Here is a 26,675-nt window from a genome sequence, read left to right on the forward strand (position 1 = left end):
AACAGTTAAGCCACATCTTGACTACTGTATACAGCTCTAAAGGCCTCACTTTAGGAAAGATGTAGACCTGCTGGTCTGGGTGCACAGAAGGGCAACAAGATTAGTGAAGGGACCAAAAGGGTGGTCTTAACATGAAAAGCTTCATTACTGCAAATTGCAGCATCTAGAGACTAGGCATCTGCAAGTTCATAAGGTTGAGGTATTTAAGGTTTTGAATGGATTGAGCAAGTTCAGTGTTAATGGCATTCTTTCTCTTGTTTAGACTACGCATGTGAGGGGATCCTATATTCAAATTGAAGAAGATGGTTGTAGGATAGATGTGTGGAAGTTTGTTTTCAGCCAACAGGTGGTTATTTGTTTGAACAAACTTCCATCTGTTGTTCTGTGGATGTGGGTTGTTTGAATAAATTCAAGAAAGAACTAGACAAATTATTGGATGGTATGGACAAGTGATGTTGGAATTTTTTTTTTTTTTTTTTGTCTTTTACTTTATAAGCTCTCTTTCTTACATTTGTCATTATTAATACCAAAGCTTCCTCCACCACCTTGGAGCACAGTTCCACCAAAGTGTGACCTTCAGCTTCAAAATTGGAACAATAAATTAATACCCAAAGAGAACATTCTATAGTTGCATGTTGCCATACAAGCTGAATATTGGAATATTCAACAGAATATTCAGACAAGCAAAAAATGAAATCACAATGGGAATAGTTGCAATTTTTCTGGATATTACTTTAACACAACTACTGAATGAATTAGTATATAGACTGCAAAACTTTCAGCAATACAATCGGTAATAGAATACATCAAGTACACCAATATATTGAAAAGTGTAATATTTACTGACTCCCTAAGTTTCTGTAAGCACTGAAGAACCCTTGATGTCTCTCTCTCTCTCTCTCTCTCTCTCTCTCTCTCTCTCTCTTAGTCTTTTGCGGAATCCTACACTCAATAACTCTCCTCACAAAGCCGTGGGTGCCAAGCGTTTCTGTAGCCAAGCGATCTCTGAGCTCTATAAACAGATTTCAAGCATTTTCTTTCAAAGGAATCACTCTTCTTATTAAGTTTAAAGTTAGCTTCTCTCAAGTTTTTTATAAAGAACAGTAGGTTTCATCTAACAAGTAGTAAGTTAAGTCAGGAAAGAAAAGACACCTTTCCTTTTATTTTATTAGAGTTACTAACCCAACTAACATAACAACAGCTTGGCCACTCGTGGCATTACTCGTGCCTCCCGGTGGTGGGCTGGTAACCTGAGTGGGAAAACTTTGGGGCCAAAAGGAGTACAAAATGGACAAAGAAACCTTTCCTCCACTTGATCCATTGTTGTTGTTGTTATTTGGTTTTTTAGGAGCATTAGCAACTAATCCTGCCCCATTTACCATCATTACTTTCCCATTTTTATTTGCTGTTATGTTTGGAGATGCCTGACATGGCTTAATTATGTTCCTCTTTGCACTTTGGATGGTAATTAAAGAAAAAGCTTTAACTGCTAGTAAAATTACTAGTGAGGCAAGTATTTCTATTAATTTTTAATGAAATTTCATTGAATATTTTGTATGCTCATCCCAAATTTACTTATTCTTCTATAAATAGTTAGTTTCTAATATATCATTTAGGTTATAGAAAACTTAATTATTTACCAGGGTAATGATAATTTTTAAACACCAAAAATCTAAAATTTCACTGTTATTTATTTCTGAAACTGTTAGATTTATAAGAGAAAGGCATTGTTAAGGTAAGTTAATAAAGGGAAATCACATCGGCAGCATGGTTATCTACGTGTCTTGTAAATTTTCTATGTGATTAACTTATTTTTATTAACTGATAATGTGGTTAATAAAAATAAGTTCATTACATAGAAAATTAGCATTAGTTGAGGCATGTGATGCAGGTGGTAGATGGCTTTCATCAACCGGTGAAATACCACCACTTTGCTTATTGGAGGCTTGAAGTGGTGAAACCCATGTTTAGTCTCTAGAGCAAAGTTTCCGGCATCCCCCCCCCATACTTCTCCTTCAACCCTAACCCAAGCACGGTACTAAGTACTATAGGTTCTAATACCTCTCGTGTTTGGGGTTCACATAAAAAAAAAAATAAATAAAGCCATATTGCTCCGGGGATATGCAGTGGTCATTCCCTGACCTTTCCGCATCCTCTGCATTTGGTGGTCACGGGCTCGAACCCCGGTCTAATCAAGAAGCATATGCTACGCACTGCTGCTCCTGCCCACCTGGCTATGGAGGCGCCCATGATCCATTGAGATCCTCTACTGATAAAAAATAAACTGATCATGACTCCTATAAAAATAAAAGACAAAAAAGAGAGATATGTCAAAAAGATCACCCAGCCTTTCTCCTTATTCATTCTCTATCAGATTTTTCTGCAAGCAAATTATCCCCATTTCTAATCCAGAAATGCTTGGAAAATGCTGCAGGATCACTGAAGATGGTAAAACCATTACAGTCTGAAGACTTGCTGATAGAAACAATGAAACCAATACAATCAGAAATTTTAATGAAACTGACCATTTGGTGGAATTCCAGTGAAAATAATGCCACATGCCACTTTGAATACCTCCAAAGGAGTTATAACAGAGTGGGACCTCAGTAACATCTCAGAGGATGAAATAGTGCAAGAATTGGCAGATCAAAGAGTAATGCAAGCAAAAAAAGAATATTAATCCAGAAAGATGGAGAATTAAAGCCTATAAGAAACATAATAGTGACCTTTAGTACTCCAAACTTACCAACAATGGTTAAAGCAGGATATCTAAATTGTTGTACGTTCATATATACTGAATCCCATCAGGTGTTATAAGTGCTAAAAATATGGACACTCCCAGGTAGCATGCCGTGGCACTATGATTTGCCCAATCTGCAGTTCAACAGAATACACTCAAGCTGATTGTACTATAACCAACTTCACCTGTCCCAATTGCAAAGGTAACCATCCAGCATATTCAAAAAATTGTGAAATGTGGAAAAAAAACATACAAAACAGAAAATAAAGTAACATACCAGGAAGCCAAAAAGCATATTATGCAGTTTATGCCAAAATGCACATATGCAAAAGCAACCCAACACAGCCTTTCTATTCCTACTCAAACTGACATTACAGGCTCTCCAAACACTTCTCTTGCCGATTGGACCAGATCCGTGCTTAATGCTAAGCCACAACCTGCCAAACATAACAATCAACTGGAACAGGAATTAATACTCCAATTTCAGTATCACCCAATATGCCTGAAACTAGTAAAACAGCAGACAAAACAATACCAACAGATCATGCTCAGACCAAGAAACAATTCTCTATACATATGGATGTTGACAATAAAACTGACCCAGAAGAAACTATATTAGAACTTCATGCGGAAGAACACATGTATACAGAGCAACCCATCTTCCCCAAAACAGGTAAAAATAAAACAGATCTTTCAAACAAACTGCTTCAAAAAAACAGACTGATCAAACCATAACTCCTAAAACTAAGTAATGCAGCACATACTCCAATGGAACTGCAGGGGCATGCGAGCCAACATTGATGACTTATGTGGCCTGATCAGTAAATATAATCCAGTGAGTGTTTGTTTGTTTGTTTGTTTGCAAGAAACTAATTTAACGAGACAGGTAACTCTCTCAATTAAAAACTACACAATTTTCAGAAAATACAGGAATACTGCAAAATCTGCACATGGACGGGTATTAGTTAACCCTAAAATCCCCGCTCAACATCTCTCTACAAACTGACTTAGAAGCCGTTGCTGTGCGTGTTGCTCTTGGAATAACCCTAACTCTCATTTCAGTGTACCTTCCACCAAACACTACCATCATGCTAAAAGAACTAGAAGATCTAATAGCGCGTGCTAACACCTTTCTGCCTCTTAGGAGATTTCAATGGTCATCACCCATTATCGCGATCTCCCGACATGAATCAAAGAGGACTACTGATTGAGACCTTACTGAACCAACAGCAGTTAATGGTCATCACACTTATTTACATTTTACCACAGGATCCACCTTACAATTGATCTGTCAATCTGTTCTCCAATTTTATTTTCCAGTATGGAGTGGACAATCCTAAATGATCTGCACAACAGCAATCACTATACAATTATATGCAAAATTCAAACCAAACAATCCCATTATCCAAATTAGAGTAAAATGGAATTTCTCAAAAGGAACTTCGGAAAAATACTCAGCCTCTTTTGATGATCAATTTATTAAAACCAACTGTCAGACGTCATCACTGAGCACATTTCCACACAAATTTTGACAACAGCATCCAAAGCAATCCCTCAGTCGTCTGCAGACCAACACAGACATGTAAAACACTGGTGGAATGAGGCTTGTAACAGTGCCAAAAAATAAAAATAAAGCCGGGAATCTATTTCGTAGGTTTCCCACAACTGCCAACCTGATATTATACAAAAAAACAAAAGGCAAGTGCACGACAAATCAGAAGACAAGCCAAAATAGAATCCTGGATAAGATTTGCCAGTACCATCACAAAGAACACTAGTAGTCAGTTAATATGGAAGAAAATCCAACAATTAAATAATAAATGCATTCCCTTTACTGCTCTAATCTTAATTAAAAATTTTAATACCATGCAATCTCTTTCTTATAACTAGCCTTTCATTTTAACTGAACTCCAAGAAGCTTTGAACAGAACAGCAAACAGTGCAGCAGGACCAGACGGAATCTACTATATAATTCTCAAACATCTAAACAATACAGCCTTAAATCTATTATTAGTTTTCTATAATCGAATTTTTCTTGAATGTGTTTATCCTTCCTCATGATGTCACTCTATCATTCCTGCTTTTCCAAAACCCGGAAAGGATCAATCACTTCCAGAAAACTATCGGCCCATTTCTCTCACTAGCTGTCTGGGTAAAACACTAGAAAAAATGATACACGTCATACTAAAATGGATCCTTGAAAGGAAAATGCCGTTAAATATCAATCAATACAGTTTCCGAAAAAACAGATCCTGCATGGACCTAATGATAAGAACCGAAAATAATATTCGCAATGCATATGTTAAAAATGAACATCTAGTAATGGTCAGTCTAGATATTGAAAAGGCAGTTGATAACACATGGCCGATGGCATTCTTCAAGAGCTCCATTCCTACAGGTTGAGAGGACACTTACCGCAGTTTATTCAGAATTTTCTTAAGCACAGAACCTTTCAAGCCCATCACCAGAATGTACTTTCACAGTATTTTATCCAAGAAGAAGGGGTGCCTCAAGGATCTATACTTAGTGCCACCCTCTTCGCAATTAGGCTAAACACATGCAAAATATTCCCAAAACTGTAGAAATATATTTGTATTCCGACGATCTTCCCATATCAATCCATTCACCAATCATTATCAGCACAGAGAGACAGTTACAACTTTCCATGAATAAGTTGGAGACGTGGACCCTACAAAATGGTTATCACTGTCAGAACAAAAGACGATTGTAATTCACTTTGTAAAAAGTGCAAATTACATCTAGAGCCTGAACTTAAATTAAGAAATTGACCAATCCCTCTTGTCAGTAATATACGTTTTTTAGGTTTAACACTAGATACGATGGACAGTTTGGGTTTGATTTAGTTTTCTTAAAACATGGTAACTGCTAGGACATCAGAAATAAACAGACAGCAAAATTAGTAAATCACTAGGACTGAAGTAATAGCCACCAGAAGAAAAAAATTATACAATTGAAGAAAAGTTAATGATTATTGAAAGAGTTAAGAGTGGCAAAACAAAATGCAGTATATTTTATGAGTGGAATTCTAGAAGGAACGATTTGTGGTTGATGAAAGAGGATAAAAATTACTTTCATTTGTGTAGACTGCATAAATAATGGAGTGTGCATCCAAAGAAAGAAACCTAGTCTATGTGAGAACAATAATTTGAACCAATGCTTAAACAACTGGTTTTCCTACAGAATGTAGTGAAGGAGTACTAATAAATGGGGTAATTTTGAAATCACAGGCACCTAAATTTCATATGCTGCTTGGTGGAGATAACACGCTTAAAGCTTCTGAAGGGTTGCTTTGGAGATGGAAGGCTTCTCATGGGATATCCCAAGTTAGTATTGTAGTGAATCTGCATTTGGTGACATTACAGCAGTAAAAACATTCCCTGAATTTCTGCATAATGTGATTCAAGACAGTGAATTCATAGGTGAACAGAATTTCCATCATAACTATGATGAAATTCTAAACTTTTCCTTGACTGGATATTAAAAAGGCACCTAATAAAGGCAAGCATGAAAATGAGAGAGAGTCTGAGAGTGTGTTCAAGCAAGTGGAAATCACAAGCTAAAGCTATTGTGCATTCATAAAAGTCGAAGTCCTGTTTTTAGCATGTCAACATAAAATCTGTATGAGGTTTATAAAAATAGCTCCAATGCTTGGATGACCAGTGATATTTTTGCTTCATGGTTTGAAAGTGAATTTTGTACCATTGCTGAGATGCCACTTGCTTTTCAATAAACTTTAAGAAAGGGCTCTGTTACTGTTGGATCACTGCCTAACTCATCCTTTGGTTGATGTTTTGAAATAAAAAGATGGCAAGATCAGAACTGTTTCTGCCTAGGAACACAGCTGCCCTAATTCAGCCCATGGATCAGGACATTATTTGAGCCTTCCAAGCCTACTATTATGGTGAGCTACCTGCTGTATTGTGAACTCAGAAATTCAAGTTATAGAATTTCTGAAAATATTAACAAGGAAAGACGTTTCATACAATATTGATTTAGCATGGGAGAAAGTAATCTCAACAGCAATTGAAAACTGCTGGAAAAAATGTATTGGAAAAAGATGAGATCACTAATAATAATAATCTTGAATTAGCAGCATTTTCACCAGCTTTAATTCAAGCTGCTTGAATTAAGGTGGATAGCAGAATTTCCAGTTGCACATTATCATAGAGAGGAAGAAATTGCAGCTTCTATGAACAGTGGGAAGACAATCGACAAAAAGGCCAGTGACATATGGAGTGACCTAGAAGATAATGCGGATGATTCATATATGAAAAAAGCATCAGAAATTAACAAAGTGCCAGAAAACATTAATGAGGTGATGGCATAGCTAGAACATCAGATGGTGAACATTGTCATTTATTGCATTTGACCACTATTAAGAATTATATACTGAAAAAACTCTGTAATCTGTTCAAGAAAACTAAATTACATGACTATTTCAGAACAGATGCATAAAACATAAGTCCATGACAGCATTATGTATTAGTAGAATATAAAGAGAATGATATACCTTTAATACTTTGTCTTTTATTTTGTATACTCATAAAACAGTAAATAAAATATTTACTGAGTAAAATGTACTTATGTTATAAAAAAAATGGGAAAAAATTAGTAAAATTTTTTTGACAATAATGCAGGTATTAAAGATGTTGCCTGACTCCCAAGTTATATAGAGGTTGCACTATATTTATTTTGTTTATTAGCATCCTCTGCAGGATCATTGATACTTTTGCCATGCATATCAAGTTATCCAATATGATTCATCCTTTTGCTTATAGTGGTTGCACAAGCAGAGAATTCTTTTTCACTTTTCTTTATACTCTTAGCAAAGGACTTTTCATTATCTGCCTTAAATGCCTAATCTCCGGCAAAACTTGATTACAGACTTAATTGATAATAGCTAGGATTTTTTGAATCCTGACAATTTATGATCATTACATCCCTTTTTTGTCTTCTTTGCCACTAAGCTCCTCACTTCACTTGGCATAATTTGGTCTATCTCTTCAGAAAGCTTTAAGGAGTAACTCTGTGAAGATATCATGTTTGCAATTTTTATTAGTTGTGGTCATCATTTGGTCTTAATGAAAAGAATTTTAAAAATATTCAAGAACATTGTATTCAACTTTGGGAGAATAAAAATCCCTTCCCTTTACCCTCAAAGAATAATGAAGAGTTTATTTTTTAATGAATTGTGATATGAATAGTGAATATTAATTAATTAATTATTATTTATTTTTTATTTTGCAGTTGTATATTAGGGAAACAAATATTGATAATAAAGGAGGGCCAATATCGGGATCTGAAGACTCCGATGGAGTTTTTCTTCCTGAGCTATTAAACCATATTATACAAGAAGACATAGTGGTTTCAGTATGTAATGGAGACTTTACATGGGACTCTGAAATCCAAGTTCCTATCTTACATGACATCAGTCTTCATATTCTAACAGGTATTTCTAAATATATTAGTTATGCACTGTTTTTCCAGTGCAAAACCTAGATTTGAGGTTAATAAATTCACCCCTAGCTAGTAAACAGATATTCTAATGTCCATTGAAAAATTCATTCTATAAGACTGTTTTTTTCTTGGAAATGAAGTCTCATGGGGGGTGGTAGATGACTTTCATCAACTGGTGAAATACCACCACTTTGCTTATTGGAGGCTTAAAGTGGTGAAACCCATGTTTAGTCTCTAGAGCAAAGTTTCCGGCATCCCCTCCCCCCATACTTCTCCTTCAGCCCATGCACGGTACTAAAGTACTATAGGTTTTGATACCTTTCGTGTTTGGGGTTTTCATAAAAAAAAAAAAAAAACTGCTTGTAGAAGATGTGATCGAAGCAGTTGTGAGTATTATTTTAGTCTAATCATAACCTTAAAACTGGGATTCATACTTCATGCTAAAACTTCTGGTATAAATTAATATCCAGAGTTTGTACTAGCCTTCATCAAAATTAATCCTTCTTTAATGATGATAATTATTTAGTTATGTTTCCTAAATTTCTGCACCCAGTCAATTTATTTATCGCTTCCATCATAATCTAAGTAATACTGTTTGAGGTGCACAGAAATGGATTCTAATTAAATAATTAGTAAATATAATATTAATTATATATTAATGACTGTTTAATTACTAATTATAATGATATTATTCGTTGTCAGATGCTTATTAATAAGTAACCAATAAATAATTGTGCTTATTTCTTATAAGCAGTAATTATTGCTGATGTTAGATTAAGTGCTTGTAAAGTTATAAAGACAGTAATTGGCATTGCTCACACACACACACACACACACACACACACACACACACACACACACACACACACACACACACACACTTAAGCAGGATGTACACAAACCTTCTTTTTAAAAATAATACTTTATTATGTGAATAGGATACGTGATACCAACTTAAAACCACTTATAGCTGATAAAGAATACCTTAAAATTTTTATCCACCAACCAGGAAAATCTGCACACTGCAATGGCAGCATAATTGTAAAACTGAAATCATGGTTAATTCATAAAGGATTCCTGTTTGTGCAATTATCCCTGTTGAGATGGTAGCTGAACAAAAGTCAACAAGAGTTCAGTGGAACTAGTTTGAGGAAGTCTTATGCATATGATGTGCCAGTCATGAGTTACCTGGCCTTCTGAGGATATGACCATACAGGTTACATCTTGTGCAGAAGTTGTCGATTGATGCAAAAACCAAGAGGATGGAATTTAATTGATAAATTCCTCTATGATTATAATTTAAATTATTTAAACATCTGAAAATTTATATATGTATTTATATTTAAGTATTGATGTTTTCTGGTTGGTGAATAAAAAGTTAATAGTATCCTCAATCACCTGGAATTGGTTTCATGCTTATATCATGTACCCTATTCACACAGTAATGTTTCAGTTTTATAAAGGTTTGTGGACACTGAGAGAGAGAGAGAGAGAGAGAGAGAGAGTTTTTTTAAAATATTTAAATTTTAAAAACAGTACATAATATGTAAGCAGAAATATGAGTGCACTCATAATTTAGAAATTTCTCATGCTTATCAGTTTTAATAAATGATGCAAGTGCACTCAAATATACATAGTTTATCAGTTTTATTAACTTAAAAGTGGAAGTGATTAATAGTTCATTTTTATTTCTTAATTATAACATTTTAAAAAATTTTCATCATTGAAAATTTCTGTGAGTAAGAGTTTCATTTCATTATAAAATAATAATTACTGTACATTTATTTTCAGAAAATTAAATATTACATTTAGTAAGCATAGAAACCTTTTGTGAAAGGCGAAGTGAAGCATCGGTATTCCCCAAGCTGAAATTTAAAAAAAAAAAAAAAAATATATATATAAATAAATAAATAAATAAAAAAATTGAAAATGTAAGGTTTCTGCTTGACTCATCAGTGTCGAGTTGTGTCAGTGTCGAACCACTAGTGATATTCTGGCTTATGTTACTCATTTATGGACAAATTCGATGGAAAAGTTCGGTGAAACACAAGCATTTGCTCTTAACATCTCAAAGGCTTTCAATCGTGTTCGGCCAGAGGTCTTCTAAACAAGCTTCCATCTATGGTTTGTCAATTGTTTTTTGTAATTGGTTATCCAGTTTTCTCTCTGATTGCTCACTGAGGGTGATGGTAGATGGCTCTCTGTTTTCTAACTTCTCACTAATGCTGATGTCCCCCAAAGTTCAGTTCTTTCCCCCACTCTTTTCCTCTTGTATATTAATGACCTTCTTTCATTGATTGGAAATCCTATCCATAGTTTTGCCGATGATTGCACATTGCATTGCACTTTCCATTTTGAAAAATGGAAAGTGCAATGCAATCAGCTTGCCCTGCTCAATCAGCTTGAAATCCTCGAATATCTGCTACCAATTTGTTAAATGCCGATCTCCAGGTAATTGTCCAGTGGGGCAAAGACAACTTAGTTGATTTCAATCCTTCTAAAACTCAGTCTTGTCTTATATCTCGTAAAAAGAATTGTTGTGCTCCTTTGCTTTTCTTTGGTTATACTCCAATTTCTAGGCAAGATGATATATCTCTTTTGGGGATTACTCTGACTTCTAATCTCTCTTGGCACAAGCACATTACAAATATTACTTCCTCTGCATCTAAAAAAGGCGCCTCCGTAGCCAGGTGGGAAGGAGCAGCAGTGCGTAGCACACACTTCTTGATTAGACCGGAGTTCGAGCCTGTCACCACCAAATACGGAGGATGCGGAAAGGTCAGGGAATGGCCACCGCATATCCCGGAGCAATATGGCCTTAGTTGCTAATGCTCCTAAAAACCAAATAACAAACAAACAAGCATCTAAAAAACATGGTTTTCTCTTGTGCTTTCGGCGTTACTTTTCTTCCAAACAGCTGTTCACTCTGTACAAATCACAAATCTGCCCTACCATGGAATATTGTTCCCACATCTGTGACGGTGACCCCAAAACCTCTCCCAGGCTTCTAGATTCCATTCAAAAGAGGGCAGTTAGGTTAATTTATGACATCTCTAATGGAGTCTCTTCACTCACTGTCTCATAGATGTACTGTTTCTCCTGCATGCCTTTTCTACAGATACTTCCATGGGCACTGTTCTTCTGAATTGGCTTCTATAATTTGAAATCTCTCTTTCAAAACAGTCTGAACATGTGCCGCCCTCAGCTAACATCCATGTTGTTATTGTTGTTATTTTGGTTTTTAGGAGCATTAGCAACTAAGGCCATATTGCTCCGGGATATGCGGTGGTCATTCCCTGACCTTTCCGCATCCTCCGTATTTGGTGGTGACGGGCTCGAACCCCGGTCTAATCAAGAAGCGTGTGCTACGCACTGCTGTTCCTTCCCATCTGGCTACGGAGGCGCCCTAACATCCATGTATTGTCCAACTCCAAACTTACAGAACCAACTTTTCATCTTCCTCGTTTATTCATTCAACTGCTGCTTTCTGGAACAACGTTCATTCATAAGTATTTCCTGAAAATTACAGTCTACAGAAGTTCACATCTAATATTAAATTATCTTCTATAAATAGCTTATAGACCTAGTCAAGATCCTTGGTTTATTCTGAATTGAGACAGCGAGATTTTGGAAGTTAATTAATACTTAAGTCTCCGTAGATTTACCGTTCGTAACTTGCCGCCATTGTTACACGATACAACATTATGTCCCGAACTAGATATCGTTAGTATAGTATAGTGTATAATATTATCCATTCATCAGTAAAATTTATTAATCTTGTTAAACTTCATTGTCAATTAAATTTTACTTTTTAATTAATACATATAACGACTTAGATTTTAAACATAGCATAATTAATTAATACATAACTTGATACGGAAGTTATATAATGGAACTGGGAGATAATACTCGATACTGAAAAATTATATATATAGATATATAGTGTTATAACTGCGTTGGATACAAGTTTAGGGTTATAATTTTGTACTGAAATCGAAATCATGACAGACCATAGCAACAAAGCAAAAGGCTCAAGCTAATGGGAGTGCTGTGGCTCAGGAGAGAACTGAGGGAGGCAGTTGCCCTCTGAAACACAGCCTTTTAAAATGCACTGCTTGCTTGATGTTTGTGGAGCTATCAGGTACGGGACATGATACTGCCATGGGGAGTGTGCGCGCGTGATGTAAGGAGTGTGAGAAAATCAGGCGACAACTCAGCGTTGTTATGGGCCTATATGACAGCTTGAAAGACAGGGTGGATGCTCTCGAAGGATATCAACTGAGGAGCCCATCAAGCTCTCAGCTGCCCACATCAACGCCAGAGCTTGCACTTGATCATCATGCAATGCAGCAGCAACACCCAAGGCAGAATGTGCTGGTCCCACAGGAACTAGTAGTTGTTGGTGATTCTATTATAAGGGAACCAGGGAACATGATATGTAAAAGGGATAGGTGGAACAGGATCAGGGTATGTCTGCCTGGAAAAGGTTGATGACGTAGACCAGATATCTTTTAAGGGCACAAAAGGCGATATTGTTGTATACGTTGGCACCAATGATATTAAGAGTAGGAGACCGGTGGAATTACTTAAAAAGTACAGGTCACTGTTGAAAAAAAGCCGTGATTTAGGGTTGAATTTGAAAGTGTCTGCAATTCTGCACAGACACGATAGGAGGGAGTATATGATGAGAATCTTGTTGATCAGTTTAGCACTGGAGAGATTTTGCAAGGCTCAAGGGGTAGAATTTTTCTCAGCATGGTCTGTGCTTGTTAACAGGAGAGACTGCTTCTGCAGGGATGGGATATACTTAAATAGAAAGGGTGCAAGAATATTTGCTGATGCTATCGAGGCAGTGTTAGGTTGGTTGGAAAAGTGCTAGCTTGGGGGGGGGATACAAGGACTAATAGATTGCCAGTAGCCACTGGCAGAGGTGAAAGTGATTCTTGCACTGCTTCTATTGGAATGAGCATCAGCCTGGAAAACAAGATGCAGGGTATTTCCGAGACTGCTGGGAAATTATTTTTGCAAGAATGGAATCCTTTATCCCACACTCCACTCTAAAATCTCGTCCTTTATCTAAACCTTGGTTTTCCAATAAATGTGCTACGGCTGTTCAAGAGAAGAATGTTGCATATCATAATTGGCTTGTTTCTAATTCTTCAGTTTCATATTCTGCCTACACCAAAGCTCGCATCAATTGTAAAGCAGTTATTAATCAGTCCAACTAGAGTTTAAACAGGCTAAGAGTAGAAAACTTGCTTCTTGCCCTAATGGTAGCCGAGCATTCTGGTCTCTTGCCAAACCTATTGGCCACAACTTTTGCCCATCTCTGCTCCCATCTCTGTCCAAACCAGATGGTTCTGTTGTCACTTCAGCCAAGGATAAAGCTGACCTGCTAGCATCCCATTTTTCTTCCAGCTCATGTATTAATGATCTTGGTAAAACCCCTCCCATCATTCCCAACATGCTCCATTCAATGCCTCCTGTGGTCTTTCGTCAAAAGGATATCAAAAGGATTTTGATGAATCTTGATGCTAAGAAAGCTCCAGGTCCTGATGGTATTTCCCCACTTGTTCTCAAAACCTGCTCCTGAACTTACTCCTATTCTTTGCCGCCTTTTTTCACTTTCTTATTCCAAAGGTGTTTTTCCTTCTGCTTGGAAATTTGCTCATATCCAGCCAGTTCCTAAAAAGGGTGACAAATCCCTCCCATCCAGTTATCGTTCCATTGCAATTACTTCTACTCTTTCTAAAGTAATGGAGAAATCAATTAACCGCCAACTCTTAAACTACCTAGAAACCTTCCTTCTGATCAACGATCACCAGTATGGATTCCATCAGTGTCGATCCACTGGTGATATTCTGGCTTATGTTGCCCATTTATGCACTAATTCAAAGGTGCCTCCGTAGCCAGGTGGGAAGGAGCAGCAGTGCGTAGCACACGCTTCTTGATTAGACCAGGGTTCGAGCCCGTCACCACCAAATACGGAGGATGTGGAGAGGTCAGGGAATGATCACCACATATCCCGGAGCAATATGGCCTTAGTTGCTAATGCTCCTAAAAACCAAATAACAAATAACAGCACTAATTCAATGGAAAGGTTTTGTGAAACACAAGTAGTTGCTCTTCACATCTCAAAAAGGCTTTCGATCGTGTTTCGCATAAAGATCTTCTAAACAAGCTTCTATCTTATGGTTTGCCAACTATTTTTTGTAATTGGTTATCCAGCTTTCTCTCTGATCGCTCACTGAGGATGATGGAAGATGGCTCTCTGTCTTCTAACTTCTCCATTAATGCTGGTGTCCCCCAAGGTTCAGTTCTTTCCCCCCACTCTTTTCCTCTTGTATATTAATGACCTTCTTCCATTGACTGGAAATCCTATCCTTAGTTTTGCCGATGATAGAACATTGCATTCCACTTTCCATTTCTGAAAATCTGCTACCAGATCCTTAAATACCGATCTTCAGATAATTCCCCAGTGGGACAATGACAACTTAGTTGATTTCAACCCTTCTAAAACTCAGTCTTGTCTTATATCTCGCAAAAAGGATTCTTCTGCTCCTATGCTTATCTTTAGTGACATTCCGATTTCTAGGCAAAATGATATATCTCTTTTGGTGATTACCCTGACTTCTAAACTCTCTTGGCACAAGCACATTACAAATATTGCTTCCTCTGCATCTAAAAAAACTTGGTTTTCTCTTTCGCTCTTGGCGTTACTTTTCTTCCAAACAGGTGCTCACTCCGTATAAATCATAAATCCGCCCTGCCATGGAATATTGTTCCCACATCTGGGGTCGCGCCCCCAAAACCTCTCTCAGGCTTCTTGATTCCATTCAGACGAGGGTAGTTAGGTTAATTAATGATTCATCTCTAACAGAGTTTCTCCACTCGCTTTCTCATAGACGTACTGTTTGTCCTGCATGCCTCTTCTACAGATACTTCCATGGGCACTGTTCTTCTGAATTGGCTTCTATAATTCCTGCTCTCTCTTTCAAAACAGTCCGAACACGTGCCGCCACCAGCCAACATCCATTTACTGTCCAACTTCAAATCCACAGAACCAACTTTTCATCTTGCTCATTTGTTCATTCAACTGTCGTTTTCTGGAACAACCTTCCTCCATACATATTTCCTGAAAATTGCAATCTACAGAAGTTCAAGTCCAATGTCAACAAATATCTTCTTTCGTCTTCGTAACCTCAAACCCAAGCACGGTACTAAGTACTATAGGTTCTAATACCTCTCGTGTGTGGGGTTCACATAAAAAAAAAAAAAAAAAATTCTGCCCAGCGATAGGAGGGAGTATATGATGAGAATCTTGTTGATCAATTCAGCACTGGAGAGATTTTGCAATGCTCAAGAGGTAGAATTTTTCTCAGCATGATCTGTGCTTGTTAACAGGAGAGACTGCTTCTGCAGGGGTGGGATATACTTAAATAGAAAGGGTGCAAGAATATTTTGCTGATGCTATCGAGGCAGTGCTGGTGGGTTGGAAAACTACTAGCTTGGGGGGGGGATACAAGGACTAATAGATTAACAGTAGCCACTGGCAGAGGTGAAAGTGATTCTTGCAATGCTTTTATTGGAATGAGCAGCAGCCTGGAAAACAAGATGCAGGGTTTTCCGAGACTGCTGGGAGTCATTGCGGTACAAGTAAACATATGGATTGTGTTAGGGTAGCTAAGAATAGGAACAAGTGCATGTATACTTGCATTTACACCAATAGGATTTTGGTAAATAAATTTTAGTGAATTTGAGGTAATGCTCAAAACATCAAAGGCGATATTGTTGGGATATCAGAGACGTGGTGTTGTATTTATATAAGCAATGGAGAAATGGAATTAGCATAACCGCTCCTCCCTCCCTATCCTGTCTATCCTTTGACGTTGTCAAAGGATAGACAGAATAGGGAGGGAGGAGCGGTTATGCTATTAGTTAAGAAACACATAAAATCCAAGGAAGTGAAGCCAGGCGACATCGCTGGACATTGCAGTGTCGAGTCAGTTTGGTGTGACGTAAGCATTGGGAGATCAAAATTGAGAGTAGGATTGTGTTATAGGCCTAATGACTCTGATGAGTATAATAAGAAACTGTACAGGGAAATAGAGTGGGCCAGTAAATCAGAGAGTCTTATAATGGGGTATTTTAATTTCCCAGATATTAACTGGAATTTGTGGGTTGGTCACTCACACACTAGCAAAGCTTTTGTGGATTTATTGGATGATTGTTTTCTACAAAAGCATGTTTTGGAGGCAAATAGAGGGAATAATACTCTTGATCTGATTATCAGTAGTGATTCTTCATGCATTAAGAATCTGCAGTGATCACAGTGTGCTGAAGTGGGATTTACTCAAAGAGGTATCTACCATCAGGGGTTAAGGGACGGGTTTTTGCTTTCGTAAAGCGACTAAAATAGTCTGAAGCAGTATTTAAATTCTATACAGTGGGACCAACTGATGATGTTACGAACAGCAAATTCAAAATGGGAAGCATTCAAAGAATTTATCTGGGAAGCTACTAGGATTTACATACCAACTAAGAAATATTGTTCAAGTTTTAGGCTTAATGGATGTCAGGTGAACTAATGAGACATATGACAGAGAAGAAAAATGCGTGGGATACATATAAATTAATGGGTGACATGGAAGCTTATGATAGATATAAGCTGGTCTGTAATGAAGTCACAAAGGAGATTAGGCAGGCAGAGGCAGATTATGAGAAATATTTGGCAAAGGATGCAAAGAAAAACAGCAAAGAGTTCTTTACCTATGTAAACTCTAGAAGGAAAGGGATGAATCAGATTGGTCCACTGGATATTGATGGTTCAGCTGTTGATGATCCTGCTCAGTGGCTAACAAACTAAATGAGTATTTTGCATGTACCTTCAGACATGAGGAGTTATTCAGGGAAGGGAATGCCAGAGGTGAATTAAACTCTGCCAGTGAGCTAGATGATTTTGTAATAACTGAGAGAAACGTGAAGGAGAAATTGTTGAAGATAAACATAAAAAAGGCACCTGGGGTGGATAGGATCTATCCAGTTATATTAAAAGAGGCAGAAAAGAAATTTTCTTTTCTGCCTTCTTGAATTATGAGAGACTCTTTTGACTCAGAAGAGGTATCCACGGACTGGAGATGTGCAAATGTGACCCCAATTCACAAAGTGGATTCAAAGTGCGGCACGAGTAATTGTAGACCTCTTAATTTAACTTCTGTTCCAGGAAAATTAATGGAGGCACTGGTTAAAGAAGCACTGCAGGATCATCTAGACAAGACTTCAGTTACAGTTCAATCACAGCATGATTTTGTTAAGTGAAAGTCTTCCCTGGCCAATTTCATTGAATACTATGATGTGGTCACAAAGGAACTGGATGCAGAGAATAACTTTGATATCATATATTTGGATCTTCGAAAGGCTTTTGATACTGTTGCATATGGAAGACTGCTGCACAAATTGGAGCACTGTGACCTTGGGGGCAAATTACTTCTATGGATAAAGGAATGGTTGAGTGGGAGAAGACAGAGAGTGGTAATCAATGGACTTTGCTCATCATGGACTAATGATATTAGTGGAGTCTCTCAGTGTTCAGTTTTCTGTATTTATAAATGATATTGATGATGGTATATCAAGCTTAATGTCCAAGTTTGCAGAAGATACGAAGGTTGGCAGAGTTGTTAATGACACTAATGACAGTACGCTGCTGCAATAGGATGTAAAGTACTATATATGGGAAGCATGGTCATGAGTGCGAATGCAGTTGCACACGCTCTTTGATTAGACTGGGGTTCATGCCCCTGACTGCTGAATATGGTCGATCTGCCAACCAGCACTGGACCAGCATGGCAGATTATGGTCCATTTCCCTCAGGATGAATTGTTGAGGAGGCTTCCATCCTGCAGTGGGTTGATAATGGCTGCACTTTACTTTTTTACCCCAGAGTAACGTATCAACTCTGTGTGGTACTACACTGACAGTGGTAGAGAACGAAAAGGACCTGGGGGTAATTCTGCAGGCAGATATGAAGTTTTCTGAGCAGTGCAGACGGTCTGCAAGAGTAGCTAATTGTCTTGTCAATGATATACAGGAATTTTTCTAGCAGGGATAAGGAGGTGATTATCCCCTTGTATAAGGCAATGGTCAGGCCACACCTTGAGTACTGTATACAGTTCTGGAGGTGTCATGTTCGACCAGATCGTGATACAACGATCTGGTCGTTGTATCATGTTTGTGAATTCAGTTTTAATTCTATTATACAGCAATTCTAATTAGCGAAAATAGGAGGAATATTATTCACAGGCTATAAAAGTGAAGATATATTAAGCACAAATTTACCATTTATTGCCTTACCAATTAAAAAAAAAATTAAATGATACGTGAGGTGATATGAGTACAGAGAAGGTCAACAAGATTAGTGAATGGAACAAAGTTTTGTTCTTACGAGGAAAGGCTTAAGTTTTGCAAATTACAGAGTTTGGAGACTAGGCACCTGCGACATGATCTGATTAAGGTATATAAAGCCTTCAATGGTTTGAGCATGCTCATTGCTAATGGGATTCTTCCTCTTGGTCAGAATAATCACCTGAGATGGCATAAATTCGAATTGAGGAAAGATAGATTTAGGATAGATGTGTGGAAGTTTGCCTTTAGCCTATGGGTGGTTGGTTGGTGGAACAGACTTCCGTCCTTTGTTGTGGAAGTTGATAGCCTAAATAATTTAAGGCTGAGCTGGGCAGGTATTTGTAACAAATGGAGTGGTAAAATGGAGCGTTTTTTTTTTTTTTTTTGCGCTGATGCAGCATAATCTTGCTTTCTTGCAACCTATGCGTTTACTAATGCTAATGTCAACAAATATCTTCTCTCGTCTTTTCAATTTCCAACCGAAGCATGGTACTAAGTAGTATATGTTCTAATACTGCTCATGTTTGGGGTTTTCATTAAAAAAAAAAAAAAAAAAAACCATTTTCCCCAGTCAGCCTTTTGCAATACATATACTTAAAGAGTCTTTATCCAGAACACACAGTGGTGTCTCTGGCCCAGATGGTATTCATAACATCATGTTAAAACTGTTGAATGAAGCAACGTTGAGTTCTGTGTTGATTTTTTTATAATTGACTATTGTCGAAAAATCCATGTCTGCAATCATGGCAGCATTCAATTGTTTTTGCCTTCCCGAAGCCTGAGAAAGATGAATCAGATGTATATAATTAAAGACTGCTCTATTTCTCAAGTTCTCTAGTCATAGTATCAGGAAAATATGATCCATAAGTGGCTTATGGATCATTTAATAGGTCATTAAAATTTAATGAATGAAAACCAGATGGTTTCAAATGAAACCAATCTATACTGGATACGATGGTCAAAATATAGTCAAATATCTGCAGTGTATTCATTAGAAAGGATCTGGTCATGGTGAATCTTGATGTGAAAAAAAGTTTTTGACACCACATGGAGATTTGGTGTTTTTCAAGACATTTGTGTCATTGGACTCCTTTTTCTTATACAAGTAATTTTGTTATACAGAACTTCCCAAGTATGCTATTGGAATGCTTTGTTTTGATTGTTCATAAAAGGTGTTTCACAAGATTCAGTATTCAGTGCGACATTGTTTTCACTACAGGATACAGGATATACAAAATACTGTAGAGACATCTGTATGCAGATGATCTAGCTGTTTCATACCATTTGAAAAACATGGCAACCATTGAGAGACAACTTCAGACTACAATTAACAAAATAGCATCTTGGACGAGATGTAACAGGTATTGCTATTAGAACAAAAATCAATAGTAATCCACTCTTGTAAAAAATGCAGCATATATCCCGAACCCAGGTTGAATTCTGAAGTCATTCTAGCACCAGTATGATCTGCTTTTTAGTATTAATCCTAGACAATAAATTTACGTTTTCTGCATATACAGTCAATTCCAGTTATTTGGGACACATTGGGACTAGTGCATTTTGGCCCAATTAAGCGGCTGCCCCAATTATCCGAAGTTTCACGTAAAAAAAGTTAAAAATACAGTAGGGCCCTTGCTTTACAATTGGTTCACTATACAATCAAATCACGTTACGATGGAGTCACCATAGTAAAGTACCGTTCACTATACAATGTGTAGTAAGTGGCGGTCGTTGTGATCACGTTTGTGAATTTAATTTTAATTTTATTAAACAGCAATTCTAATTAGCAAAAATAGGAGGAATATTATTCACATGCTATAAAAGTTAATATATCTTAAGCACAAATTTACCCTTTATTACCTTATCAATTAAAAAAAAATTAAATGATACGTGGAAATCGGAAGAATATACGTGATAATCGGAATAATTAATACGTACTGTAATTTGTACATACTAACTAGTTGACATTTCTGTTCACTTACATTTGTGGGTGGGGGTTAAAATTTAAAACAGTAAAAAGATAAGCAATCAATAACAAAAAACACAGCACACACAAATTGCAAGTAACACGATACACACAAGTGAGAATGGAGTAACTAGCTACGAAGCGTAAAAAATAGGAATGAAGAGGTTAAAAAATTTGAATGAAAATCAAATTAATTTTTTTATATGATTGAAGATTCCATGGAAGTTTAAACACATTTCACCACAATAACCCACAAAATTCCAACTGTCGATATTATCACAAATTCAATAAGATCGAATTTACTATCCGTTTATGATAGATTGCATTAACAGTTTAAAAGCCCAATAGACAGGTGACCTCTAATTGTTTTTATTGTTTTATGGTTATGACCTGCAGGAATCCAACCGAACCACATGATATGATCGAGACAGTGGTAGGGTAATCTCCAGTGCTGCGGTCTCCTGCCCCGATTAAATGGCATTTGTCCCAATTAAGCGAAGTAAACCCTGGCTATTTTCTCGATTGGGTTCTGTTTTTTAAGATTTTCCCCAAATAAACGGCTTCCCCAATCGGTGGCCCAAACAACCAGAATCCACTGTATTACACATTTATGAAACATTTGTGTGAAAAATTTAAGCACTCTTGGAAGTCTCTCTCTCTCTCTCTCTCTCTCTCTCTCTCTCTCTCTCTCTCTCTCTCTCTCTCTCTCTCTCTCTCTCTCTCTCTCTCTCTCTCCCCTCCCCTCCAGGGTCATGAGTTGCTGATCAGTATACTCTATTACATTTATTTTGTGCCTTATCGAGATCCCACACAGATTATGGTTCCCTAATGTATGTTCCATCAGAAAAAGCATTCTTATAAGCTGAATACTATTCAACACAGTACTCTGCAAATTGCCTTTGGAACTTTCAGAACTTCACCAGGTCAAAGCCTATACGTGGAACTTGATGACCCCCCCCCACTTCATCTTAGGAGTCTAAAACTGCTACTGATTTATATGGGAAAAAATCCACAGTCTCTCTTCCCATCCAATTAAAAATATCTTTTCAAACCATAGTTTGTATATTACTGCAACAGGAAACCAAATGAAAAGAAGCCTGCTGGAATCGGACTACAGGTGACCCCCGCTTAACGCTGATCATTCGTTCCGGAAAAACAGAACGCTAAGTGAATCTGCGCTAAGCGAGCGCTGCTTTCCCATAAGGTAACATATGTATTTGTGAGCTGCAGTCGGTGCCATAGGATATTTCCTAATCAATAATAAACGGTAATGAAAAGATGCACAAATGTCGGTCAAAATATTTAATATTCAAATATTTGCACATATAAAATATTCTGCATTACATACGTATAATTATGTGGTAACTACTTGCGTCTCAAAAGTAAACAAAATTCCAATTAAAATAATGAATTTAATTGATTTAATTTAATGGATGAATTTAATCATGAAAAATGTGTGGATTTTGAGTTGAACTTTGGCCCTCTTCCAAATAAACTAAAAGGGGTATTAATTTTAAATGGCCCGCAGCGTTACCACCCAACAATAAAGTCAACCGATCCTTCGCCGCTTTGAAACTTGCCATGTTTTTTGTTCTTTCAATATGAAACTTCTTTTAGGCATTCGTTTCCACAAAAGTCCTGCTTCATCTATGTTAAAAACTTGTTGAGAAGTATAACACATAATACCCCTCTTCAATAATTTTAACAAGTTCTTTTTTGAAAGTTTCGACTCCTTAATCTGCACTAGCGGCTTCTCCCTGGATTTTAAATCTATTCTACCAGTTTTAAATGGTTCCACATTTTTTTTTTAGGCGAGTTTTCTTCAGATCATCGTATTGGCTAATCTCTTTTTCTCTCTCTCTCTCTTTTTTTAATATTTAACTTAACTGAATTCTGCATTGGAATATTATCTTCAAAAAAATTAGTCTTTCCATTTCAATCCTAATAGCCGGTCTAGTCCTAGTTGCTTGCAGTGGAACAGCTATCTTTCCCGCTGATAAAATTAATTCTTTATTTTTTCATAATTGTTCTTACAGTTAAATTTGCGAGTCCTAAATTATGGCACACATACGCTTGTCGTTGACCGGAATCGATTCGCTTCAAAACGTCTAATTTAATTTTCCAATTCAGTCTTTTTCTTACATTTATAGTCTTCGTACTGCGCCCAGACGTTGTTGCATTTTCATTCCTGTCGGTCATTATTAGCTCTTCGAAAATATAACTGTGTTGGTTGAATTAATTATGATACAATGTTCAAGTAAACTGTCCGTTACGCATGATGTCTAATACTGTACTGAGTGATGACTAACTAGACTTCGGATAAACATATAACGCAAATATTACAAGCAATATATTTGATCATTTTTTACAATATTGATCTCGGAACTACGTAACAAGCGACTGTACTTAAATTAGCGTGAGAGAAAATTTCACTGAGCGTGGGGAAATTGATCAAGTCGGCGTGGGAAACTTTTTAATGCTGTTTTGCTATTCATTTTCAAGCTATCGACTCCATCAAATGAAACGATTTCGTTAAATATGTCAAAAATGTAATCTGTAAAAGAGCGTTATAGTGATCTGTGACAGCGTTATAGTCAGATACGGGTTATAATATAAGAACAGCGTTATAGCGAATCACCGTAAAGCGAACCGCGTTATAACTGGGGCCTGCTGTATAAGAAATATTGGAAATCTGGGGCATATGCCTTCACAGTATATGCCAAGTAGAGATGAACTGGATCTACCTCACCTTGGAACGTAGGAACACCCCCATATGATAACTACTTGTAGCAATGGTTCATAAACTTGCTAGATACCCTCAGCATCCAACAGTTGCATGCAGTTCATTCCCAGAAAACCTATCATCTCAGAAAGTCCAGATATATACACTGATGAAACTAAAAATGCAAATTTCTATGAGAGCAGCAGCAATATCTCCTTCATCTTGTGTTGCTTTTTCACATTCCAGTAGAATGTAGTGTGTGTGTTTATACTGCCAGAATGATATACATAGCTTGAATATATACCAATTTTTAAAGTGCAATATCTACCTTGCAAAATTATACATCTTTACATTACATTGCTAAGTAAATACAATCCCAATTGATCTAATTAAGTACAACAAACCAGTCCATCACTGTGTTGGATCCCGCACATGCCAACGTTCCAGGAAATTAGCTAGCAAATGAAGCGGCAAAAACTCAACAAACTCGGCTACAGTAGATTTTCTCGTTCTATTTACAGACTATAAATTGATAATAGAAAGACCTTTGAGAAAGAAAAATGGGTTAAAATCATGCAAACATAAACTAACCAACAAATGATTCCAGATAAAGGAGACACCACAACTTGAGGAATTTCCAAGAAACAGAGGATTGTGGTGAAAAACGGAAAAATATACTGAAAAACTGACACAAATTAGTAGTTCTATCCAGAGCACCTATTGGTCATGCATTTGACCCACATTTTTTTGTTAAAAGGAGATAATCCATCCCCTGGCAATATTGTTATAGGCAACTTACAGTAAGCACATTCTTGTTGACTGCAGTCACTATAACAACATCCAAAGAGCAGCTTGATAGTCTTTACCCACTTTACAACAGTCGCTCACACTAACACATAATAGGGAACAATGCAAATCTAGTTAAATTTTTCAGATGTATAAAATGAAACCATTTATATAACTATCTTTAATGTAAAATAACCTTCAAAGTAAAAGTCCTGCTTCATGGGTTACTTTTGGATTGGTGCATCTTGGCATTAGAAGCCCTGTGCCAGAAAATCTTCATTTCAACTAGCCAACAATTTAGTGTACTGCAATTAGCAACTATTATATGCTACACTACCATCTTCCTGTTAAGAGATATGATGTTTGTGCCAAAACTACTAATAACAAAGGCTCTATGAATATTAAATTGTAACTTATTAAATCCTTAACTAAATTCAAAAATAACCTAATAAATTCAGGACAATTAAAACTATTTATTAAACAACATTTATTACGATAATTTAATTTTAAAAAATTTTAAAAAGGAATTTGTTTTTTCAAAATTTTCCAGAATCTCATTTTTTCGGGAGTGGGAATTTTCAGCAGCTGCATACAATAGTCTTGACACAATAGTCCCTATACTTATTGTATATAAATTATTTCTTAAATGAAATAAAAACAGAATTTATATGTAGTTTAAAGATATTATGTATATACAGAAATTGTGAAAAGTCAAAAACAAGTGATTTCTTCCAAATATGGCCTTGGGTGGCAAGCGTTTCCATGGCCAAGCAATCTCTGAGCTCTATAAAGCGATTTCAAACGTCTTCCTACAAAGGAATCACTCTTCTTATTAAGTTTAAAGTTAATTTTCTCTTAAGTTTTTCATAAAGGACTGTAGATTTCATCTTACAAGTAGTAAGTTAAGTCAGGAAAGAAAAGACACCTTTCCTTTTATTTTAATTAGAGTTACTAGTCTAACAACCGCTTGGCCACTCATGGCATTACTCCCGCCTCCCTGTGGCCGGGCCAGTAACCTTTGTGGGTAAACCAACCCTCAGGGCCAAAAGGAGTACAAAATGGACAAAGAAACCTTTCCTCCACTTGATCCATTGAGATCCTCTACCGATAAAAACCAACCTGATCATGACTCCTATCAAAAAAAAGACAGAAAAGAGAGATATGTCAACAAGATCACCCGACCTTTCTCTTTATTCATTCTCTGTCAGATTTTCCTGCGACCAAATTATCCCCATTTCTAATCCAGAAATGCTTGGAAAATGCTGCAAGATCACTGAAGATGGTAAAACAATTACAATCTGGAGATCTGCTGGTAGAAACAGTGAAACCAAAACAATCAGAAATATTAATGAAACTGATCACATCAGGTGGAATTCCTGTGAAAATATGCCCCATGACACTCTGAATACCTCCAAAGGAGTTATAGTAGAGTGGGACCTCATTGACATCTCAGAGGATGAAATAGTACAAGAATTGGCGGATCAAAGAGTAATACATGCAAAAAGAATATTAATCTGGAAAGATGGAGAATTAATGAAACATACATGAAACATAATACTGACCTTTAGTACTCCAAACTTACCAACAATGATTAAAGCAGGATATCTAAATTGTTGTATACGTCCATATATACTGAATCCCATCAGGTGTTATAAGTGCTAAAAATATGTACACTCCTAGGTAGCATGCTGTGGTACTATGATTTTCCCAAACTGTGGTTCAACGGAACACACTCAAGCTGATTGTACTGTAACCACCTTTACCTGTCCCAATTGCAAAGGTAACCATCCGGCATATTCAAAAAATTGTGAAATGCGGAAAGTGGGGAAATAAAATACAAAACAGAAAACAAAGTAATGTACCAGGAAGCCAAATAGCATATTATGCAGTTTATGCCAAAACGCAAGTATGCACATGCAACTATTGCTATTCAAACTGACATAGTGTCCAAAGTGTCCCTCTAAACACTTTTCTTGCTGATTGGGCCAAGTCCATGGTTAATGCTAAGTGTAGCCTGCCAAACACAAGAAACTGGAACAAGGAATTAATACTCCAATTTCAGTACCACTCAATATGCCTGAAACTACTAAAATAGAAGACAAAACAATACCAACAGACCATGCTCAGACCAAGAAACAATTCTCTATACATATGGATGTTGACAATAAAACTGACCCAGAAGAAACTATATTAGAACACATGGATACAGAGCAACCAGTTTTCCCCAAAAAAAAGACAGAAATAAAACAGATCGTTACAAACAAACTGCTCCAGAAAACAGACTGATAAAAACATAACTTCTAAAACCAAGTAATACAACACATACTCTAATGAAACTGCAGAGGCATGTGAGGCAACATTGATGACTTATGTGGCCTGATCAATAAGTATAATCCAGTGAGTGTTTGTTTGCAAGAAACTAATTTAACGAGACAGCTACCTCTCTCAATTAAAAACTTAACAATTTTCAGAAAAGACAGGACTACTGCAAAATCGGCACATGAAGTGTAGCGATATTAGTTAACCATAAAATCCTCACTCAACATATCTCTCTCTACAGACTGACTTAAAGGTTGTTGCTG

General features: G+C 36.7%; 1 protein-coding gene across 2 annotated transcripts in view; it reads left to right on the forward strand.

Moving 5' to 3' along the window:
• LOC150081824 (ATP-binding cassette sub-family C member 8-like) overlaps positions 1–26,675 on the forward strand; it is a 1,084,700-nt gene that overhangs the window by 321,482 nt on the left and 736,543 nt on the right. For both annotated transcript variants that reach the window (XM_090378918.1, XM_090378919.1), the window contains one exon: positions 8,009–8,210. In XM_090378918.1, coding sequence (XP_090235044.1) covers positions 8,009–8,210 — 202 coding nt within the window. The remainder of the gene's footprint in view (positions 1–8,008; positions 8,211–26,675) is intronic.

This window comes from Mastigoproctus giganteus, chromosome 8 (assembly GCF_048544385.1).
Source record: "Mastigoproctus giganteus isolate SK-2022 chromosome 8, ASM4854438v1, whole genome shotgun sequence".
Taxonomy (NCBI): domain Eukaryota; kingdom Metazoa; phylum Arthropoda; class Arachnida; order Uropygi; family Thelyphonidae; genus Mastigoproctus; species Mastigoproctus giganteus.